Source organism: Pavona decussata, unplaced genomic scaffold (genome assembly GCF_977016875.1).
Source record: "Pavona decussata unplaced genomic scaffold, jaPavDecu1.1 SCAFFOLD_102, whole genome shotgun sequence".
Taxonomy (NCBI): domain Eukaryota; kingdom Metazoa; phylum Cnidaria; class Anthozoa; order Scleractinia; family Agariciidae; genus Pavona; species Pavona decussata.
The window spans coordinates 6,743,178-6,765,196 of NW_028145517.1; the positions used below are offsets into that span (position 1 = coordinate 6,743,178).

General features: G+C 38.8%; 3 protein-coding genes and 1 non-coding gene across 4 annotated transcripts; 3 read left to right on the forward strand and 1 right to left on the reverse strand.

The window, feature by feature from the left end:
- Window positions 1–265: 265 nt before the first annotated feature.
- On the reverse strand, window positions 266–337 carry Trnap-ugg (transfer RNA proline (anticodon UGG)). The gene has a single exon. It is a non-coding gene; the product is annotated as a tRNA-Pro (tRNA).
- Window positions 338–3,875: 3,538 nt separating this feature from the next.
- LOC146471963 (uncharacterized) lies at window positions 3,876–5,488 on the forward strand. Its single transcript, XM_085120862.1, has 2 exons — window positions 3,876–4,022; window positions 4,555–5,488. Exon 2 carries the CDS (start codon window positions 4,567–4,569, stop codon window positions 5,026–5,028), a length of 462 nt encoding a protein of 153 aa, XP_084976988.1. The 5' UTR covers window positions 3,876–4,022; window positions 4,555–4,566; the 3' UTR covers window positions 5,029–5,488.
- Window positions 5,489–7,350: 1,862 nt separating this feature from the next.
- Window positions 7,351–12,536, forward strand: LOC146471964 (kremen protein 1-like). The gene is made up of 6 exons (XM_085120864.1): window positions 7,351–7,625; window positions 7,717–7,746; window positions 8,180–8,221; window positions 8,819–9,133; window positions 10,210–10,275; window positions 10,939–12,536. The coding sequence occupies exons 1-5, from the start codon at window positions 7,604–7,606 to the stop codon at window positions 10,269–10,271; spliced, it is 471 nt and encodes a 156-aa protein (XP_084976990.1). The 5' UTR covers window positions 7,351–7,603; the 3' UTR covers window positions 10,272–10,275; window positions 10,939–12,536.
- A 2,272-nt stretch (window positions 12,537–14,808) lies between these two features.
- LOC146471965 (uncharacterized) lies at window positions 14,809–22,009 on the forward strand. Its single transcript, XM_085120527.1, has 4 exons — window positions 14,809–14,971; window positions 16,110–16,496; window positions 19,344–19,514; window positions 20,336–22,009. Exons 1-4 carry the CDS (start codon window positions 14,917–14,919, stop codon window positions 21,121–21,123), a joined length of 1,401 nt encoding a protein of 466 aa, XP_084976653.1. The 5' UTR covers window positions 14,809–14,916; the 3' UTR covers window positions 21,124–22,009.
- The last annotated feature ends 10 nt before the right edge of the window (window positions 22,010–22,019 follow it).

Sequence of the window (22,019 nt, forward strand, 5' to 3'; positions counted from 1 at the left end):
CATTGAGCTAAAGAAGAAGCGTTTATTTTCAACACAGGAGAGAAAATTTTGGATGAGAAAGATGCATGGATTTGGAATTTTTTTTTTTTTTTTGTTTTTCAGATGGAAAGATTTTAGCAGGGGCCTTTTTCAAAGTTTATGCAGGGATTAATTGCGTTTTTGGTTATCTGCGATGTGGATTACCGGTGATGAAAATAAGAAGGAGAAAAAAAAGGTAAACGAGGAAACCAGAAAAACAAAATCTTGGACAAAATAAAATTTCTGTGGGCCTGTCCGGGAGTCGAACCCGGGACCTCTCGCACCCAAAGCGAGAATCATGCCACTAGACCAACAGGCCAACAATGGAGATAGCTTTGTTTATCAGTTACGTATTTTGTGCAAATAAAATCACCTGCTCTACCGGTACTAAGAATCAATGTTGTACTTGTTCATTATTATCAAATAGAGCGAGACAGAAGCTGACATTGTTGAGATGTTTAGAACTGAGAGAACAACACTTTAAGATTATCCTAGGAACCCAATTATGACGCATAAAATTTCGTGAAACTTTATTATTGGGGTATTAGGGAATTGTGGGAATTGGGAATTTTGTGGGTTTGCCTTACCTAATTTTAAAAAATTTTCAGGACTACTGAAATTTAATACATCCAAGGAGGGGCTTTTAATTTCGTTTACTCGAGAATAAGCAATTTTTTTTAATAGTCATGAAACCCAACCGTCCTCGGATACTTTTGGGATGTTCCGAAAATTTTCGGAAAAGTACTGAAAACGTTCAGTTATGATTCGGCTCACACAATCTTTCTAAAACTCTTTTGAGAAGGTGAAGATGGAAATCTACGGTTTTCTTGGGTAAGCAAACGGCCTGTGAACCAGTATTTGAACTAACGTTTTTTCGTCTTGCAAAATTGTCGCGCGATAATTTCCGCTTTCTATGACGTAACATTCTCGACTCCAGTCAGATTGTTAGAAGCGTAAGCACTGGAGTCGAGAATGATGACGTAACTGACTAGGTGCGCGCGCTTGAAAGACAGCGCGCAAATGAAGACTTATTATAAAATTGCCGCGTTGTGATGGTAGAAAAAAAACTGTTAAAAGTTTATCCGGTTAAAAATCTGCGCGTTTTTAACTGTTTATTATAAAACTATTAAACTAATTCTACTGGAAAAGTGTACAAATAAATAGAAAGAAAGCCAAACCAAATATACGTCAGCATTCGATTGCAAACATACGTCAATGTTGCAACGGTCACAATCGACATAACTTTCTTAAGAACGTTCAAGTCTTGTCAACTTCTAAAAGCGAATTTTGAGCTTGAGTTGTTTTTATCATGCCGTAAACGGTACAAATCGTAACTCCGGATATTCCAAAAACTTATCAGACACTTATTAATTGCTTAATTTCATTTTCAAAACAAGAAGACCACAGGTTTTCAAACTGTAACATCGCAAACTGACGGAATGTCTTGTAACGCGTCACAAGTAAACCTGGAGGAAATTTCATCGACGGAGAGTTGCGCACTCGATAAAATGCCACTAACATCGAAAGAGAAAGAAACAGGCAGAAAAGACGAAAGCCCTGGAGAAACTACGCCCACTAAAACGTCCAATTTGGCTGTCATTCGATCGAATATGCTAAACATCCTACAAAATAGCGAACCGAGTGAGAGAGTCGTGTTGACTGATCTTGGAGTTTCGATGTTGAAGGGATACAACATCGAAGAGGATGTAACGAAGGCTGCCGAGAGCGGAAACATTGAAGAATATTGCAAAGATCTCGCGAAGAAGCTCGAAGAATGCGTGAAAACCGAAAGCGCGGAGTTTGTTGAACAATGCAAACTTGGTTCCGATCAGACTGTGGAGTTAATTCGAGAAGAAAGGAAAAGGAAAAAGCAGGGTAAAGCAGGTGAAAAAAGTTCTAAAGCAAAGCTCAGATCTTTACCAAAAAGTATGAAGGCTTTTATTGAAGAATCTCGCAAATTCGCAGACGTAGAAGCAGTCTGTGACACTATCAAAAGTGCAATGGACGAGGAGGTGCAGGCTTTTCAAACGAACACTTCAAAAGAAGCTCAGCGTATCGCAGAGAAGGTTTCAGACGAGGCCAAAAATATGTGTTCCGCTAAACACGAAGAGAGTGAATCAGCTCCATCAACTTGCTCAACGACAGATGAATCCGCGACAAGCCTTGAAAAGGATGACGGGAAAGATCTGGTGGATACCGAGTTAGACGAAAACAGCGAGAAGGCACCAATCACAGAGCAAGAAGAGGAACCCGTGATACCAACTCCACCGCCCCCACCCCCTGTAAAATCACCTTACCGTGGCATCAAAGACGAAATAAATGATCATCTGCTGAAATGCAGAAAACGACAAGTTAACCTGGCTAAAAAGGAATTAAACTTCGCTCTATCGAGGCTTACATCCGAGGTGATCTCGTCATATGAACAAGCTACCGCTCTACAGAAGCAAGTTCCGCCTTCCCTTGATAAACCCACTCTGGACTTCATGCAGAATCAAGAAACTAAGAAGACATTCTTCATCAGAGAGATTATAACACGAGTGAACAAGGTTCTGAGCATGTTAACCCCGGAACCTGAAATTCATGATCCAAATGTTGATTTGCAAGATCTAAACGAAACAGTGCGGTTGTTATACCTGTTACAAACATCCAAACAGTACCATGTAGATGGAGTTTCCGTCAGTAGGACAACACATGACAATCTTGGAGTTCTGTTTCATACCCTGCTGATTATCACGCTGCTTGTGATTGCCTTGGCGCTGAGTTTAAATGGAGAGTGGTTAGCGCTGATCGTGTTCGCCATCGTTGTATTAATTTTCCTGGTAAAGGCGTGGGAAGCGTCGTTCTCCGTCAAAAGGAAAAAGGTTGAAGTATTTGGAAGAGTGAAAAAATCCGAAAAACTCGATTGAATTGTAAAGCCCAACTTGGAAAATGAATAACTGAACTTTATGGAGTACAAGGACGACTACTAAATACTGAAATTGATTCCGTATTGATTTATTTTGTTCAGAATATGAAGGCTAACATGCTTACTGATAGGAAATTTAATACTTTCATGAAACATTGCTGTATGATTTTCAGACTTTCAATAAAAAGATGATCAGGATCATTGTCAAGGGTGACTTTTAACTCTTTTTGATTTATGAACATTTGATCAGCAAGCCCCTTACACACATATCTCTTTACGATCGTTTTAATTTGAAAATGAATATTTTTATACGGTTCAAAACAGAGAATATTGAAAAGGATCGAATTATCACGGAAAACGTCCCGAAAACAGGCTTTTCACAAAACATGTCACAATTGCTGTCCAAGGTGAAGATATTTATTAGTTTACCCTGCAAAAACCGGCCAAACGAAGATTTTTTTTTCAGTTGGGCCTGATCTGTCTCCGCGCAAACAGTACGAAAACGGAGGCTTTAAAAAACGAGGATACTGTATAACAAATTTAGAAGAAGTCGCTGGAACGTAGCCTTTTCGATCACTTTAAATCGTTTACATGTTAGAAGCGGAAACGAGTATAACTGCACGCGAGCCGGCTGGAAACCTTTTGGAAACTCGTTTTTAAAAATCTCCGTTTCCAAATAAAAATATGATCGAAAACAAACACATGTAGACGGGGCCCCATAGACAAAAAAATTGAGACTTCGGCCCTCTGTGAGAGCGCACGGGAGATGAAGACGCGACGGCTAAAGACGTCCATCGTTCTAATCAGTCGTAGCACACAGATCTTGCTGGGAGATTTGGGTACGAGATTTCTTTCGTTCAAAAAATGCGCACGCACACAAACAGTGCGCGTGTGCTTTGGCGTGCGTACTGAACATTTAAATTTGAGGGATTTGAACTAAACCGACCATATCGCGTAACGTTGAAATGTAACCGTCGATTGATTCAGCACTCCTTTTCTCAAGAAAACAGCAGCTTATTACTACCAGCTTGACTCAAAAAGCCTTTTGAAGCCTTACAAGGAAAAGCGACATAAAATAAACGGGAACAAAGTAAATCAAGTAAGTTGGTGTTCTTATTTATCGTTGCAAATCCGGTTTTTTAGGCTGTTTCAAAATAAATCTTTGCAAGAAAAGTTTTTCGCACTGTTCATAAACATTTCAATTAGCCGAATTGAAAGGTTAAATTATGATCCATGTCAGTTCCATTCAGTAACAAAGAAGCTGTTAAAATAACGCAAGAACTGTACTGGAAAAAATATTACTCGAAATATTTTCTCGGAAGTGATTCAGAATCCAACTTGAGGCGAGGTCTATAAACTACCGATAAACTTAAGCTTAAGCTTAGTAAAAGAAGCAGACGAGTTACCAGTTAAATTATGTTACGAATCTTATGCGCCTTTTGTAGGGTTTTCAGTAAACAAACTCAAAAAAATACAAATTTTAGTTCATTTCAACACTCTTTATCAAGAATCTGTAAACCATAGATGACGTGGAAAGGTTTATATCAACACAAATGAATGTTTGAACCTTTGCACATTGCTAGGATTAAAGTTGATGATGATGATAATGATAATGATCATTATTGTTTTAGTTCAGTCAAGGTATGGCCTACGCCGTGGATGCTTACGATTACGATGCAACAGAAGATGACCTTAGAAACATGAAATACTACCGCGAGCGCTTAAATGCGCGTCCATTAACCACAGCTTTACGAAGCTTTGACATTAACGACAAGTACGATTCCACACGACTTCCAGGCGTCTACGAGATCAGCCAAGACTCAAAGGTGATCTACATTGGCGGAAACCCGTGCCTTTCCAACATCCGAGACTGCCTGAACGCCCATTTTAGCGGGAATGATGGTCTGCCTATCGGAGAGTACTTGAGTGGCCCGGCTAAGAACAAGTGGCAATCGATATTTGTTCGGTGGTTAACGTGCGCAAAACCGAACGAAGTGGCGTGGTTTTTGTTGAGCGACTATCAAATGCAGCACGGACATTATCCGCCATTTAATTACCCAGCGGAGAAGTATGGTTCTTTTGACAATAGCTCAACTCGTGAATAGCTACTTGTCTTCTTTCCTGTTTATAATTTGTAGCTTGAAATTATTTCATAATATACTGGTATAGGTTAGTTTATTGTTAATTTTTCTCACGATTCAACTTTTGCGCTTTATTTATTTCACAAAAAGTGATACTTTAAGAATTTTACTAGTTTCAAAACAACGTTATAAAGTTGAATAATATGACCACCTCGATGCATTTCTATGTAAGCGATCTTACACATCACTTTTACGTGAAAATAGCCAATAGTAGGACTTTGAAATTAACGAGACTTTATTTTTGTTTACTTCTACAAGTATACAATAGTACTATGAGAATCGAGGTCAAGGTCTTGTCTGTGTTACTACACAACCTTCAGTCATTTTTTGATCAACATTTCAACAGTAAATGACAAAACGTGCATGTTATAATCTTTTTTTTAGTTTTTGTTTTAGTTTTATTAAATGTTTTCTTTCTGTTAAGCTGTTGTATTTTTTATTTTTTATATCGTTTATTATTGAATGCAAAGCAGCACATTACAGTTACAGTGGCACATAAATACACTAAACTAATTACACACCAAGATTGAAGTGATCCGATCGAGGGATAAGGGATCGAGACAAAGAAAAACATTACAATACTTCCTGGGGAAGAAAAAGTAAAAACAATAGATGTCTATAATATATGGTGAGAGGAGCCGGCATATCAGGTCAGGTCATAATCATTCCTTTAACTTTTTGGTTTTAATGTTCCCTTTCTGTTAATGTGATGTATGTTTAGTTTGATATCACACGTGCCTGTAGAAAAACGTTGAGAAGTTGCAATTGCCTTGGATGGCAGATGATAAAGCATATCAGCGGATAGACAAGAAAAGAGGTTCGATTTTCTACCTTGACTGGATCTTTGACTACTTTGGAAAAAACGCTGAAATGTCACCCTTCAAATAAGCTCTTTGAGACTACTTCCTCGTTTTCAGCTGTTTGTTTTACAGTACCATTTAAAACAAAACAGTTTGAATTTTGTTCTGGGATCATCTTCGGAGATAGTCGGGAGGGGGCGAAGATTCATCGGCGAGGTCAGGACTAGCGAAGTTTAAACTCGATTTCGCCCGTGAGATCTTCGCCCCATCCTGACTATCTTCCCCTGCGTCTCCAAGGATGTTCAGGGATCAGTTCGATAACAAAACTTTTACACTTGTAGCTTACAAACTGGGCGGTTGGTTTTCCATACACATACGAAAAGAAACTTAATGAAGAATTAGAAAACGAGTTTAATAATCATCGTTAAAAGACTTTTAGCATTGATTAGTGATTTAGTTTTCTGCACGAGTGTGTAATAGCAAAGCCTGGATTGTTAGTTGCCAGTGAAAACGTCTTATTAATTTGGCCCCAGTTTCGATTGCAGATGTTCAGTTCGAGATAGGCTCCTCGCGACATCGCGCGTTTATCACGCGTGGCTTTCGGCAATCCTCGCGCACTAGAATACGTGGCCACTTGGGTTATCTCCCAGCGAAACACGAACGAATTATTAACTTGGTGCCAGTCGTTCAAAGAGCGGATAACTTTATCCAGCTGATAAGTCGCTATCCTACGGATAAAATGAATTGATTGGAGTACATTTTATCTGCTGGATAATGATTTAACAACTAGATAACGTTATCCGATCTTTGAACAACCGGTACCTGATGAGCTCGTAGCCATTGCCAGTTGTCCTTTACAGAAGTCTGCAAGAGGACAGTTGCGCTCTGTTATTTAACTACTATGAGGATCAGTAATAGCTATGTATAGAATAGCAAAGGTGTCCCTGAGTCAATCTGAGTTGACCGGCTTATTGCATTATTGAATGAAAATCTTTGTCCGCGAACCTTGTTATCTGTAACGACGGAGATGATTCTGAGCAGAAGAAAACTGAAGTTTAGACCGTTGACGGTTATAAAATGCAACAACTCTATCCTCTTAGAAGAAATCGATCCACACGTTTTTATTCTTACACCACATTAACTGTCACAACAAAGTTTTCTATTTTGCTATCAGTGTCAACACTCGCAGGTACCTTGTGCTACCCGCTAACACCTTAATGTGGCTGTAACTACGACTTTACAAAAACCCAACATGGTTTGGAGAAAAACTCTCAGAGCACAGACGAAAATTCTTTGGCGAAATTTGAAAATGAAGCTGATTCAGACTTTGAGAAGAATACAAAAGGCGCGCACGAAACGAAGATGTGTTTATTATTTGCTAAATACGTTGTGTTTATCGAGCCAATAAAAAAGCGACCAACCTGTTTAGAATCATTGACCCTTATAAGTCCCCTTTTCTTGTTTTAAAGAGGGCCCTCCATAAACTTCACGGTAATTTTCACGGTTCGTGGCTTTAGACAAAAAAAGTCCCATTAACGTTAGTCGCAAAGTGCGTCCCTAACGCTTCCTTTCCAGAAATCTAGTGACAAAGCTCCAAGTTATAAGGTTGAATCTTGCTTTGCGGTAATTGGTGCATATAACGTAATTCTCCAGCGCTCATTAATACTGTATAGAATCAGGACAGGCCATCTCCCCAACGGGAAAGGTAAATTTCTCGGACGGGAAAGTGTAGATTCAAGATGCTTTTGCAAAGAATTTCAGGTAAGACCCGTGGTTTTATATGCAATGTTCATATTCTTTCCACTTTTCAATCAAGATCTTCAAACCATTTTTTTATTTTTTATTTTTTCAGGCTTAGTTCTCGGACTCGTTGCCTTAATTGGTACGTAATCTAAAATTATTCTATCAACGTTTTATGTCAATTCAGGGAACTATAAAAAGAACTTTTGTTAAAATTGAGAGTGATCATTATTAATGTGCCAAAACGTTCGTTTTATGATCCCTTTTAAGTTAAAAAGAACTGAAAGTCGTGACTATCGTTATTTAGTTATCTGAAACTGGTTAGTAACGGGTGTTTTCTTGATAACATAGTGTTTTCATTTTAGGAAAATATCTTGTCATAGATTTGACGAGGAATTTTAAAATCAAGATAGCAAAAAATTCAATATCTATGAATGTATTAAAGCATGAAATCCCTACGATCTCAGGTCACGGTTTGTGACTTTAAGAAAGTGTTGATTCTCCTTTTGAGTTTTACTCATCCATTGAAAGGTCAAGGATAGTTGCACCATTTTTATTATATTTTGTATTTCTAGGTTTTACTATTGCCGACGTAGAATTAGTGGACACAAACCCAGGTAACTTAAAAATGGATTGTACTGACTTTGTAAATGAATCAGTTGTGTACTAAAGAACGAGTTATGTTTGTCCCGGGATTCGGGACCAGTTCTACGGGAAATTACAGACAGACATTTAATAAATAATCGCGATGCTACACGCATTCTGATTGGTTAGGAACAGTTTAACAGAATTCTATGAAAAAGTCGGTTACTTTTAGTTCTTATTTCATAAAAGAAACATAAAACCATCTTTTTTTGTTTCTACAAGTTATGCAAGGTAACAGTCATTTTAAGTCTCGGAAAAGTTAAAAACAGCTTTGAAACCGCGCCTTCGGCTCGTGTTTCTACAACCTTGTTATGTTATCAGATACCAGTCAATAGGCCAATCCCAGTTGCTTTGAACCTCATTATGAAAGCGAGGCTTCGTGTTTTGTTTTATTATGAAAATTAGTAGTCATTCATATGCAAGCAAAACTAATTTTCACAAGAAAAGCTTCGCACTTAGCCTCGCTTTCGTAATGTGGTTCAAAGTAACTCGAAATCTGGCTCATTTGAAGAAGCCTGTTTATAGTCTTTTTAACACATGCCTGACTATCATTATTTGGGGTTCTGCAGATTTTCTTGGCTGTTACAAAGACGATAAAGTGCTGGACGACAACTTTCGGACGGTGAATGCGCGCGCCCTTGAATATCCAATTGAGCGTTTTTCTTCACCGCAAGATTGCGCTGACCAGTGCGGTATGAAGGGGTTCCTTTACGCTGGACTTCAAAATGGAGACCTTTGTTTCTGTGGAAACTATTACGATAAATACGGGAGAGCGGATGATGCTGAATGTAATATCAAATGTAGAAGACCTGACGAAGCTATTGAGGCCACTGATAATCCATTTGAATCTTGTGGCGGACGGTGGACAAATGCCGTGTATGCAGGTTTGTGAAATTGAGGCATATTTTAAGACAGCTTCCTTACTGTGGAATAGAGAGAACATTGAGGACACTCGTTTCTTCAGATTTGATTATCAGTACGACCTTTCAAAGCTAGTTTGCGTGGTTTAGGTAATCACTTGTTATAAGCACCAATCTTGTTTCTAGGGTCTCTTTATCTGCTAGTAAGCAATGGGAAGAAGAGAGTTCTGGGACGGACCGGACGGTAATATTGTACCAAATAAGACGAATTCGTGTCCTTCTTAACTACTTGGTGATTATTCTATCAGTTATCCATTCAATGAACACTTCTGATTAAATTTCGAATGATTAGACGGCACACGAAACTTGACCGACATTTCACGTTCATCGTTTACCAAATTAAGAGGGACGGCTACAACATCATTTTTACGTCGCTAAAATCATCGCAAATATACCTTTTCCGTTAATCTATTAGCAGCAGTTTTCAAAATAATTAACAATTATTCCACGAACGCGCGTTGGATATGAGATGATAGATAGCCAACGAGGCGCGTAGCGCCGAGTTGGCTATAATCATCTCATGTCCAACAAGCGCGAGTGGAATGATTGTTTTATTAAAAACAATCGAGAAATGTTGCTAGATCTTACTGATTTTGCTTTGCAAGAACAACCAGAAGACAATTTAATGGTTGCTATTTCTTGGGTATGGTACAATGGCACATATACCATGGCCGCTAAGCCGATCAAATCCCTGAAATTGCATTATACAATGATCCAGTTTTTAATAATTTCGTGCATTCAAATCCATTCAAATACCCACCGGCACACCCAGATCCATTCAAATACCCACCGGCATACCCAGCTTGAGCGGAGAATTAATTGATTGGAGCATTGCACTGTAGTTTCCAAGGTAGGAGGTTGAAGGTTCCGTCGAAATCTGAATTTTTTTTTTTGTCGTTTTTAGTCTGTTGCTCATTTACGCCCAAACAATTCCCCGAGGACCCGACTCTTGACTCATAACTGACCAATGACACTGTTTATCTTTGCTCACATCAACCTACAATGAGTGTTTATTTCCAGTTGTTTATTTGTTTTCACAGTTACTGGCGTTCGATCTGCAGAACGTGACGCTGCAATGAAATGGTGGCAAGGGAAAAAATGAACAGGTAATTCAACAAACGAAACAACACTAACGGGAACAGTGGGGTTGGGAGGTCTAAATATTGAACTTCCGGTTTAGCTATCTCCTTCCCTATTGGCTCCTGCGTGGTGCGCTTCTGCTATTACCGAAAATAACGACCTCTTATTAACATTCTCTATTACTCCTCCTTCCCACCGTCTTTAAATGTCATTTTAACTGGGGCTATGTTTACTATTCCATTCACTACATTGAGGTTTATTTTTCATTGAACTGAATCATTAGGGTTTTATTATTGTTGGTGGATGGTTTGAACCCAGGAGTATCACTGAACAGTGCAGTGTGTTCCTCGTGGTGATTTTACCTCCTTATATTCAACAAGCATAAAAGAGTGTATTGTTCATGAACCTAGTTTAATGGCCTAGCGAGTCTCCTGTAGCGCAGTGGTAGAGCATCCGAACTTGTAATCAGAAGGTCATAGGTTCGACTCCTGACAAGAGCCCTCGGATTTTCGTTATTATCAGTGAAGGTAATATCAAAAAAAGTCAACTTCAGCCTCGCTTCTACCCAAAGGCCAGGTCACTTAGCACACAAATGTAAAATTTGGTAATTTATCCAAGGCGTCCAAGTAAAACATCCCAAGATATTCTAAACCTTCTAGAAATAATATTATTTTATTTTCTCTCCCCAGAATGTGATAACAACAGTAGAATTTAATAAAGAAGACTTTAAAAAAGCTGCAACGAGACCAACGCCCTCCAGACAACAGTTGGTTGATCAAGACGAAAACTGTGTTTTAAATCCACCTATTGTATAGCTTTTTACTCGAACTAATTAGAGCACTCTTCAATTGATTGTAGTAGGTATTACGTGTTTGCTTTGATTCTGTCTTAGTAAGCTCTTTGATTGGCCAAAAGTAATAGCGCTACTTTCTCAGGGGGGGGGGGGGGGGGAGCGAACCAAAACTACCGGTTTTCCCGCGCTTGGCGCCTGATACACGTGCAAACATTTGCTCTGAGTTCTGATTGGTTTATCTTTTTGTTTTCCTTTGTTGTGATTGGCCGAATTGATGACGTTGGTTTTGGTCCCACAAAATTCAGGTGAAGACCGTTCTAACATAGAGGATGCTGCAAAGTTTGTGTTGATGATAAACTGTTTGTATAAAGAGGTATACATTTCAGCCTTCGTAAGGCATTTGTTTCGTTTCCAAGTTTTCATTCGAAAAAAATGGTCGTCTGTTATATAGGCGTTTATAAAATTTATCGATCAGCTAAGATTCCAGTCCATAGTTCCTAGTGTCAGTCAAACTCTTTTAAATATCAACGCCTTTAATGCGAGCAGTGATGGATAAAATTCGTTTTCAGCAAGACCTGGTATTGGTGATAATATGCAGTGACTGATTGACCCATACGGGTAATCGCGTACCAACAGTCTGCAGTCTCGTCGGTCACTACGGTGGCAAGGCGACCATCCGCTGACTGACCAGCCCAACCTCGTTCCCAGTGCCTTATCCCTGGCTTGGCGCGTCCCGTCGCCAAGCCAGGGAAAAGGCGCTGGGAACGAGGTTGTGACCAGCCTGCAAGCTCTGGTGATGTAACTTCACTAGGAAAATATTGCAAAATGAGTCCACTAGACCCCAGTTCACTTGCTAAATCATTTGTCCTCTTCCTGGACGTAATTGGAAAAGAGAACAGGGATTATTATGACGATCAAGTAAGCGCTCTGCGGATCTGCTCTGCACGTTTGGTTTCAGAATATCTTGTATAGTAATGTAAATATGGTTTCGTCTTAGAGTTCTTGCACATAGTTTTTAAAACAACTTTATTGGTTTAAACTACAAACGGCCGATTTCTTTTTCTGTTGGTATAGCATGGGGTAAAAATCGGCCTGATTCAAAAAATCTGTAGAACTGAAACAGATTTTTATAAATCAGGCCGATATATTATTTTATTTTTATTTTATCTTCGTCCATTTACTCATTTTATTTGTCAAATGGATTGGGGGAAAATCGGCCCAATTAATGGAACGTGTAAATTAGCCTTCAAAGAACTTTTTTCCTAGAAATTAGGACTGCCATGCACTGGAATTTGAAGCCAATAAAAAATAAACTTTCTAGTTTGAAAATAACGATGAACAGAATTTGATTCTAGATGAACACGTCAGTTAATAAAGCTTATATAATCATAGAGACCATAACATTAAATAAGTATTAATCAAGGACATAGTGTGCAATTAATTTAATTGAAATAGTTATTTGATCTTATAATCAGGAATAAACATTTAAACTTTCTTTTTGAATAGCTGCGTTGTATTGTTGTCGTCGCTTGCTCTGTAAGAGAAATGCGCGAACCGAAAGATCCTTGGGTAACTTTCAGTCATATTTTCAACCACCGACATATGGTCATGTCATACGTTCTTATTTGCTATATTTTTCTTTCTTTTACTTTCTTTTTTTCCCCTCTTTTGTTTTTGTTCATGTCGGGGGTGCATTTGTTTCTGTAAGGTGTTCGATTATATTCGTGGAAGTCACACTATGGAGTAAAAAGTTAAAATGAATGAGAAAAATGAATAACTTTATTCGACACCGCCAAATCTCGTTGAGAAAATAAGTGCTTATATCAGTTAATCCGCGGATGGAGGTGAATGATGGGCGAATTTCCTCTCAGACTAGACTCGACTAGACTCTAGACTAGACTGAGAAGCAGACTTAACCCCCTACGTAACCACTGGGGAGGAATGCGTGACGCGCCCAAAAAGCCTGTGTGGGAGGCTAGTCGCAGACGGTCTGATCTATTTTACCGGAGACCGGACGTGCCACGCTTACAAAAATTCCATATAACGGACTCATCTTCTTACGGAGCGCAAGTTATTTAGTCACGACCCAAGTGAAAAATGTTCTGTTGTGCTGTCCTTTATTTGGCATTTTCCTCACACTCTCCAATAAACAATAGAGGGTCTGTATAGCTGAGAATTGGCCAAATTTTAACCGTCAGCTGCGAAATGGCAGGTGTTTAAAAGCCTGATAGCTGAGAAACGTTAAGAAGACTGTTAGCTGAGATGGCTAAACTTCGCCTGATTTTTGTGTGAATAAGGGGGTTAGTTTCTAAACAAACTGTAGTGCTTCGTCGGCAGGGAATACAAACGAATGTTTGCGGGTTTATCAATAGAGTTGATAACTAAAGCTAAATTGGCCACCGTAAAGAGATTTGAGTGCTGATGTTTCGAACGTTAGCCCTTTCTCATTCGCTCTAAAAACTGTGTAGTTGATGACTGGATTAACAAATGCTGACGAAGATTGCTCGGAGCTACTCACAAGTTGTTTCCAGAAGTCATATTAGGTCGTTAGAAGATGATCATACTGTTTGTGATGTCTAGAAAGTGAACGCAATCACTCGAAAGTTCTTTGAAAATCGTCGGATGATACTCGGCACTGTTCTCGACTGTTCAGCTAACGAGCGGGTCAACATGGAGCCGGACGATTTACAAATGACCTCGTATAGTAAGTACAACCTTTTTTCCAAAAGCAGAAAACAAAGTTATCCGTGATACTATCTTCTATTAATTTGTTTTTTGACAGTTTGTCAGTCCATCGATATCGTGAAACCCTGGATTACTATATAGCCTATCCTGCGAGCAGAGGCCCTTCGATCTTCCTAGATAAGTCCCTTCCTCTTCCCGACTATCTAGGAAGATCGAAGGGCCTCTGCTCGCAGAGTATATATAGCCGAGCCTTCTTTATAAACAAAAGGGAAGTTGAGGAGCTCGAACGAACGAGATTGCTCTCTCAACTAGCTATGACGAAGGTGATTACTACTTTTGCAGTCTCGTAAAAACACCGCTACAGCCAAAATCATTAAGAAAACAGATATTGCTTTTGAAAATAACATTCCGAACTAACCAAAACCCTTTAAGGCAGGCATTGTACAATATCCGATCGAATCGGGAAAAAAGGTGACGATTTTTCTTCCCACTTTCATTTCAAACTTATTGAGCTTAAAATACATTATTGTTGATAACTACTGTTATAACTTTTACATCTCTTCTTACTGTAATGAGTTGATGTCCACAGATTAGCCAAAATTAAGTTTCTAATCGGCTGCTGTTTTTATATGGCTGCCATCCGAAACTAATTTCCTGTATATATACATTTCTCAGGCCCCTCTTCTCACGGTTCTAAATTTCACCTTGAAATTTCCTTGAAAACATTTGAATTAGGATTTACATCATGTTTCCTGCTTATCCAAATATAAATTACATGAAGAATTGGAATTGTTGAATTACTTTATATAGATAACACTTATAAAAATATGATTTTAATGATTTTTCCAAAATTAACAAAACTGACCTAAGAGCCGAAACTTTGTCCTTCAACAACGGGATATTTGTCATTACAACACTTTATAAGGTATGAAGTACAATCTTGAGTTCTAAAGGGTGTGACAATTTTCAGTAGTGTCGGTATTATTTTCTTGCGCCAGCAATACGTGGAAAAATTTTGACCTTTCGACAACGACAACGCCTACCGCCGGTTACGAACCGGAGGTGCATGAAATGTTTTGATATCACTTTCAGTAAGTGTTGGCACAACAGAAAAAATATTGAAGTAGAAGTCGCTGTGGTCGAAGATTTCGAGAGCGTTCGGATCAAGACGAAGTAATCATATCATACGATGCTCACAAGACGTTTACTTGGAGTAATTCTTATTCTGCTTTTCATAAATGAAGGTAAGAGTTGCTTTGTTAGGGTCACGCAAAGCTTAGTTCTAACATGAGCGATAAATATGGCAGTCGAATACAAGCGATCTGTAATGCTACTTACTTCTAGGATTACGAAACCAAAGAAATAGAGGAGCTAAAATCTTGGCTATTAATGACCTAAAGCCTAAAGCCTCGGCCAATCGAAGCAAGAAAAACGAGAGTTCACTCACTCTCAATTGGTGCAAGATTCTCGCTCTGACGAAGGGCCTCTAACGCTCAAAACATCAGCACTCGAATCACAGTTACGGTAGCCAATTTACCTTTAGATATAAACTCTGTTGATAAACCACTCTCACGCGTTCTTTTATGTCTTTTATGTGTTTTGGGATGGATGTTCAATCCACTCGATCAGGAAATTTTCTATATCGATCGGAGTTCTACATAAGAATATATTTAGTTTGTATATTAGACCATGCTACAATTAATATTTGCATCCAAATGCAAATTGCTTCCTTGCTATCCGTGGATAAGCCAACCAAGTTAAGATAATTTCGACTTAGCTTTTAAATCCCCAAATTCTTTAGATTTCACTTAAATATATTTAGACCTTGCGTACATTCTGAAAATTCTCTGAGCCTCTCGATCCGCCAAGCAATATTGATCAAGAGTGAGTCCTCTTGGCCTGATTTTGTTATTTTCATTCGTCTTTTCATGTCTTGGCATGAGCTGAAGTTTCGAGTATTAAATAAACATACAGTTCACTGGGATTTTAGATTCCACAGAAAAACACATTTTGTTTACATTTTTAACCATCTCTCTCGACTATAATTTCTTTGGATTAAATGTTATTTTTCCTTTTTCCTTTCGTTCAATGCACGCTTCGTCAACAACTGTTTCAGTCACACGATTCATTCGTGGTCACGCGATTAATGCTTGAGTCACGCGATTCGTGCCTGGGTCACGCGATATAAGACTGAACATTTGGTCACGCGATTTGGTTACAAACTAAGGATCGTTTGACAAATGATCGATAAACAGATCCTAACACGAGAAATAAAACAGATACACATACAGAGACAATAAAAATTACCTTGTTGAAAAGTTAACATCCCAAACACATTTTATCACCAAGGCTAATGTTTTGTTTTATGGGATATGACCCCAGTCACTCCAGAGATCTGTTCCTGCTACACTATTAACGACAACAGCCTTACATGGCCTGCAGCCAGAAAAGCCTGCCAATATCACGGTGGAGATCTGGTATCCTTGGAAACAGAGCATGAGTGGCAAGTCGTCAAAGACCACATCCAAAACCGGACAAACAGGTTCGCCAATGACTGGCACATTGGTTTGCGAATGAATGCCTCAGGGAACTGGACCTGGGTGAGTGGAAAGCCGCTGACCATTAATCGTTGGAACCTCTCGGAGCCTCGAGGTGATGCATCATATGCGGTTATGGCCAGGAATAACACCCCAGGGACCAAAGGCGGGGGCCTTTTTAAAGTCGTCAATCGTGATTTTCGAGCTGCTTTTATCTGCGAGAGACCAGGTGGTACGTGAGTATTTGTACCTAATTTGTTATGATCTGTCATACAAGATAAATGCGAATGAACGTTTTGCGGAATCGGTTATATAATCTTGTGGATTTGCGGGATTTTGGTTTTGGTGGGGGATTAAAGGGGAAGTATCACGAAAATTTGCTGTCATTTCAAAACCTAAAAATGTTTTGACTGTCAGCAAAAACAACGAAATAATTGTCAAGTTTGTTAAAAATCACTACCCCAGTGCAATAAAACTGTCGATTAGTGCCTCTGGCTAGAGACAGGGTAGGCCGGTTTGGATTGAAACTTGAAAAATATTAGGCTAATGTTTTTCAAGTTCGCGCATTTTTGTTTCCAAAATGCGCTAGAACAGAGATCACAAGTTGTTTCTTTCAAGAATTGAGTTGATTTCGTTCCTCTCGTCATTCTAGAATTATTTCGCAGGTGATTGAAGGTATTGTTTCATCATTTTCAACAAAAGATATCAAAAACCCCATGATACTTCCCCTTTAATTATTCGCGAATGTTGGAAAGAATTTTTTTTTTTTTTTACGCGTGCTTAAGTTTTGTGCCAGATTTCACCACGCAGTGCATTTCAAACTTACAGCTGATTTACTTGTTGTGTGCGGAAGGACCCAGATTTCGTTCTCAAGAAGAGATAGTTCGCTCGAATCTCTTTACAGTGGCCAAATTACCTTGTAATTACATGTTTCACGGTCATGATTCGAATCAGTACAAATTTTTCGCCACTTAATGTAATATTACACACGATTTGACTTCTGTCCTTTGACAGATCAATGCCCTACGGTATCAAACTGCCTAAATTTGCTAAAGACCGTGGGTAATCTTTTTCGAAAACTAACAGCTTTAAATACAACACAGTTAAAGAAATTAAAGTGACCTTCACGATTGCGGAAATACTGAAACCTTTGTCGGCAAATGGAGTTTCACTGTGACTTCCTTCAGCACTGCCGCCAGGGTGGGGAGTGCTATTGTTTTTCTTCCTTTCTTCTTCAGTTTCTTACTGGTCAGCGCTAGATTGCGTAATTGCGGGTAATTGCTCCTTGTTCGCTAGTAGGGTAAATGTGACATTTAAAACAACTCTGATTTATATTTAGTGGCCTTGAAAATCTTTGCGGAAAATCTGTTTTTGCGGAACACGGAAATTTCTAAACCTGCATTAATTTCATGCCAATTTGGAAGATTATACAATAGATCTTAAGGAATTATTTAGAAGCCTGGTATTATTGTTGGCTGTGAGAACGTTTGATCAATCGTTTATTGTGAAGTCTCAGGTAACCTCTTGCAGGCCAAAGTATTCTGATGAAGTGTTTCATAAACCTCAGATGAGTAGCCTTATTCAGTAGTTTTGCCCGGATCTTTAAAAGCGGCTTCTGCCCTGATTCAAATAATTAAGTGAAGATACCTTGTTAGGTGATTTTTATAATTAACTTCTTTACATGTAAAGGTTAGCCGTTTATTTAAAATTATTATTTGTTATTAGGTAGCATTTAATTGTTAGCGTCTTTAAAATTATTTTAGGCAACACGTATGTGTTGATGAACTGTCAGAAAATTTTGTTCTGAAATTTTCTTGCATGACAGGGGTCCATAGGAAGGAACTACATGCAAATTTTAACGTACAATGTTTGTTTTAATAATAAGAATGTAATACAAATGAAATAATCACACAGGATGTAAAACGCGAGCGCTGACGATCGAGCACTTCTCACGCTCACACTCAGTGAAGAAGGTGGAGAGATGATACCGAAAAATTCAGTACAAAAAACAAATGAGTGTTTTCTGCTTGAAACAAATACATGAAGTTAATTATGAAATGATTCTTAAAGATTAAAAGTACATGTTAACTTAAACAGACTAAAGCATATTTTTTGTTCTGTAAATGCTTTTAAAAAACTTAAAACGTGTCGATGACGATCACGAACTTCAGATTATATGAAAGCCTTAAAATAATGTGTCACGTACTTGGAATTGACTTACAAACAGAAGGTCACGCGATCATGCTGGCAAGTACAAATTAATTTGTAAAATAAACATCGAGCTAATGCATGACAAACACAAACGAAGTACTCGGTGTTAGAGTACATATTTACTTAAAATGGATCGTTAGTTGATGAGCAAACGGAATGAATGAATTATGGACGTGCATCTAGGAAGTACACTGGACAACTCTCGCATATACCCACAAATCCTATTTGCTGGTTTTGTCACTGGACGATTATAAAACGATTATTCAACACTATAATTGGAATTAAAAACAAGGAATAGTTTTTTTTCAATTTACGCTTGTAAAGTCCGGTCAAATTACTGAAGTTAATTCATCCGTTTCAGTGACCTAATGACGTGACTCTCAAAATCGCGGCGACATTTAATTGAAATAAATGATTTATCGTGTGTTTGGTTCTGAGAGAGTTTAACCTCTAGTTAGAGCTCAGACGACGGGCTAAAATCGTGTTGCTTCGATCAGTGTAGACGTGCATTCTGTCACATTACAACAATACGAATTTGGCAAAGGTCTCCAGCTATCCAAGACCGGATATAAGCTAATCAGACTCCTGTTGTAATGCTCTAGCAAACACGCAATTACACTCAGGAAAAAAACACGAACATCAAGTTTTGTTTACGAGATCCTGTTTCGTTTTAACTGAACTATTTTTAAAAATACTACGGAAAATAACAAATTAAAGCTGAAGAAATGAGACCCTCGGAATTCGGCCAAGGAAAAGGTGTCTTTGGGCGTGACCAGCATCGAGGACAGCCTACCGAAACACGATACATACTGTATCAGATTGTAAACACTGCCCTATAAATTTTAATCAATCTTAAATTTTCCCACAGATTGCTCAGCAAGGGGCGTCATCTGTAACGAGCCAAGAAAACTTATTCAAATTCGAACAACAGTTCGTGTGCGGCACAGTAAGTCTTCGCAACCAGCGACAAGAAAGATAACAACTCTACCTACCACAACAACGCCGCGAAGAAAAACTGATTTTGTCATGGTTGAAAAAGGTAGGTAGGTAACTTAACTGGATAGGTACTTTGTTGTTTAGCTCGTTAGCTGCATGGAGTGTGTAGAAAACAAATTATTGTCTTCAGTCGCCAACGGAAAGTTCCTCACTACTGAAGAGAAAATGAGTAAAACTGACATAGTGCTTTTTAAATAATTGTCTCTCGTGAAAAGCTAACACGTTTCAGTGAAAAATGGTCACCATTTTATCATGTTCTGGATGTTAAAAAATGGGTCTGGGTGGGTTTTAGCTGAGAGCTTAAAAAGGGCTTAATTGAAGGCTGAACACTGAACCACCATCTGAGGTCGGGAAATTTTGGCGCATGAAGCTGAAAAACCTGGTGAAAAAATTGCCCATTTTTAGCAGCTGTAGTTGCCATAGACACCCATTGATTACAATGTGACGTAAAAATCATCAATATGACCTTTGTTAGTCACTGTTGTCTTCTTTCATTTCCGTATCGGATTATATATTCCCGCATACTTCCCAAGTTCCAAAAATTTGCCCATGCACGCGTCGCTGAGTGATTTCTTTGTTATTGTACGTCTTGACCCAGAGTGGAATTCAGACCGTCTCGTCCACGATACCGATTTTTTTCTTCGGTTGATTTTAAATCAAATCAAAATTTTCTTTAAAAAAATATCATGAGCGACTACCTTTTCTAAACGACCACCCCCTTTCAATTCAGTTGTCCTATTTTGGGAAGTCGCTCTGTGAGGTTCTACCATTATTTTTTCAGTAAGAATTTTAAGTTGAGAATTCCTTTGCATTTGAAGAAATGTATTTAAATACTGAATATAAAGGTGTTAATTTGGATTCCAGCGCAACCTCGTTCAGGATACATTCATTGGACTGTTGCAGTAATTCCGCTGAGCTGTGTGATCGTGGTCCTAATCTGTCTCATTGCCTTCCTTCTTTGGCGTTTAACACAGAGACCAAGGAAGCAAAATGGCTCCGTAACTGTGCACGCTATTCATTACGACGCGCATACCAAGTCGATCTTAAATCCGGAGGGAAGGGCAAAGAACAGTGGAGGTTCCAATTACACCCGGGTGCGTTTTCAAGAGCCGGATAACCACGAAGCTCCGAAATGCCCAACTTTGGAACAAGGGGTTAATAATACCACTGGTGGTACCAAAAATGCTGCGTTGAGCAAAGTCCAATCGGACTGTCCAATCTCTAGGCGTTTGGCGATAAGGAGAAAGAGTAGCGAAGAACTTGAAAGAAAATATCCGCTAATCAAGGATGGGGATGGCGACGAAAATAAGACCGAGTGCACGGATTCGAGTGACAACACCTCTTATTCTCGTGATTATTCAATTTCCAGGCGTTTGGCGATAAGGAGAAAGAGTAGCGAGGAACTTCAAAGAAAATATCCGCTAAACAAGGATGGGGATGGCAATGAAAATAAAACCGAGTTAGCGGATTCGACTGGTAACACCTCTTATTCTGGTGGCAAGGCTGTTTCCAACTCATCGCAAGATAATCTTCAGATTGCAGATTACGCGGAGTCTAATGGAGTTAATCAAAGTAAAAATGGCAGCACTGAAACGCCAGCAGCTGCGGACTGTTCCGAGGATGAACTCTCTTACCTTAAAACAATTCCTTGAACAATCCTTCCAACTAGAGAAGGTTTTAATCGAGTTTGTCTCAAGGGATTTAAAATTCCCCGGATATGTGGGGTAGTGACGCAATCTGGTTGATTCCTTGTTACTACGCTATCAGCACGTTTATTTTACCACTATCTACCACCTCTTAGATGAATAATAATTATTGTTAAATGTCACAATGCAAGGATTTTAGTAAACTGGAACAATAGAGTGACTATAGTAGCAAATGCTTATTTCCTATATAAGCTTGACAAAGTGTATAATTTATTGTCATTTTAATGTCAATGTATACGGATATTTAACAATTCTACGTGCTACTGTCTAGCTCACCATAATAAAATTGGATAAACGTTTTTTTTTTCTTTTGCACCAAATAGCGTCATCGATTACTCATAGGCGATAGGTACGTACATGGGTAGGCTCGGATTACCAGCCGCTGTTCGGGAAATGAGCCTGCTCTCATCTACCCCCTTCCCCCCCCCCCTCCCCCATCCTCAAGGCCCCCCCAATCCAAACAAAGAGACTCTTCTCGGGGAGGAATATCAGACCCGAGTGAGCGGCGGAAATTGAGCCTAAATCATGGGCAGCGTCTGATCAACATGCACATTCTTGTTACTGTTCTGCACACATTTCTTATGCTACTTGTAAGGAGAATTTGTTTAAAGAGCAAGACGTTTCGTCTTTGGTGATCTTTTCCTTTTTATATCATAATTTGTATTTTTGATCAAGAAGTGATACTGTTAGCATAAATTTCTTGTTGGTCACTATCGGAGCTTAAAGCATTAAAGGGTTTTTTCACCATTACTAGATTGAAAAACCATATTTGTTTCATTGGATTTCCTAGAAAATGTTACTAGTGCAAAATAAAAATTGTCAGTTCAACGAATCACCAACAT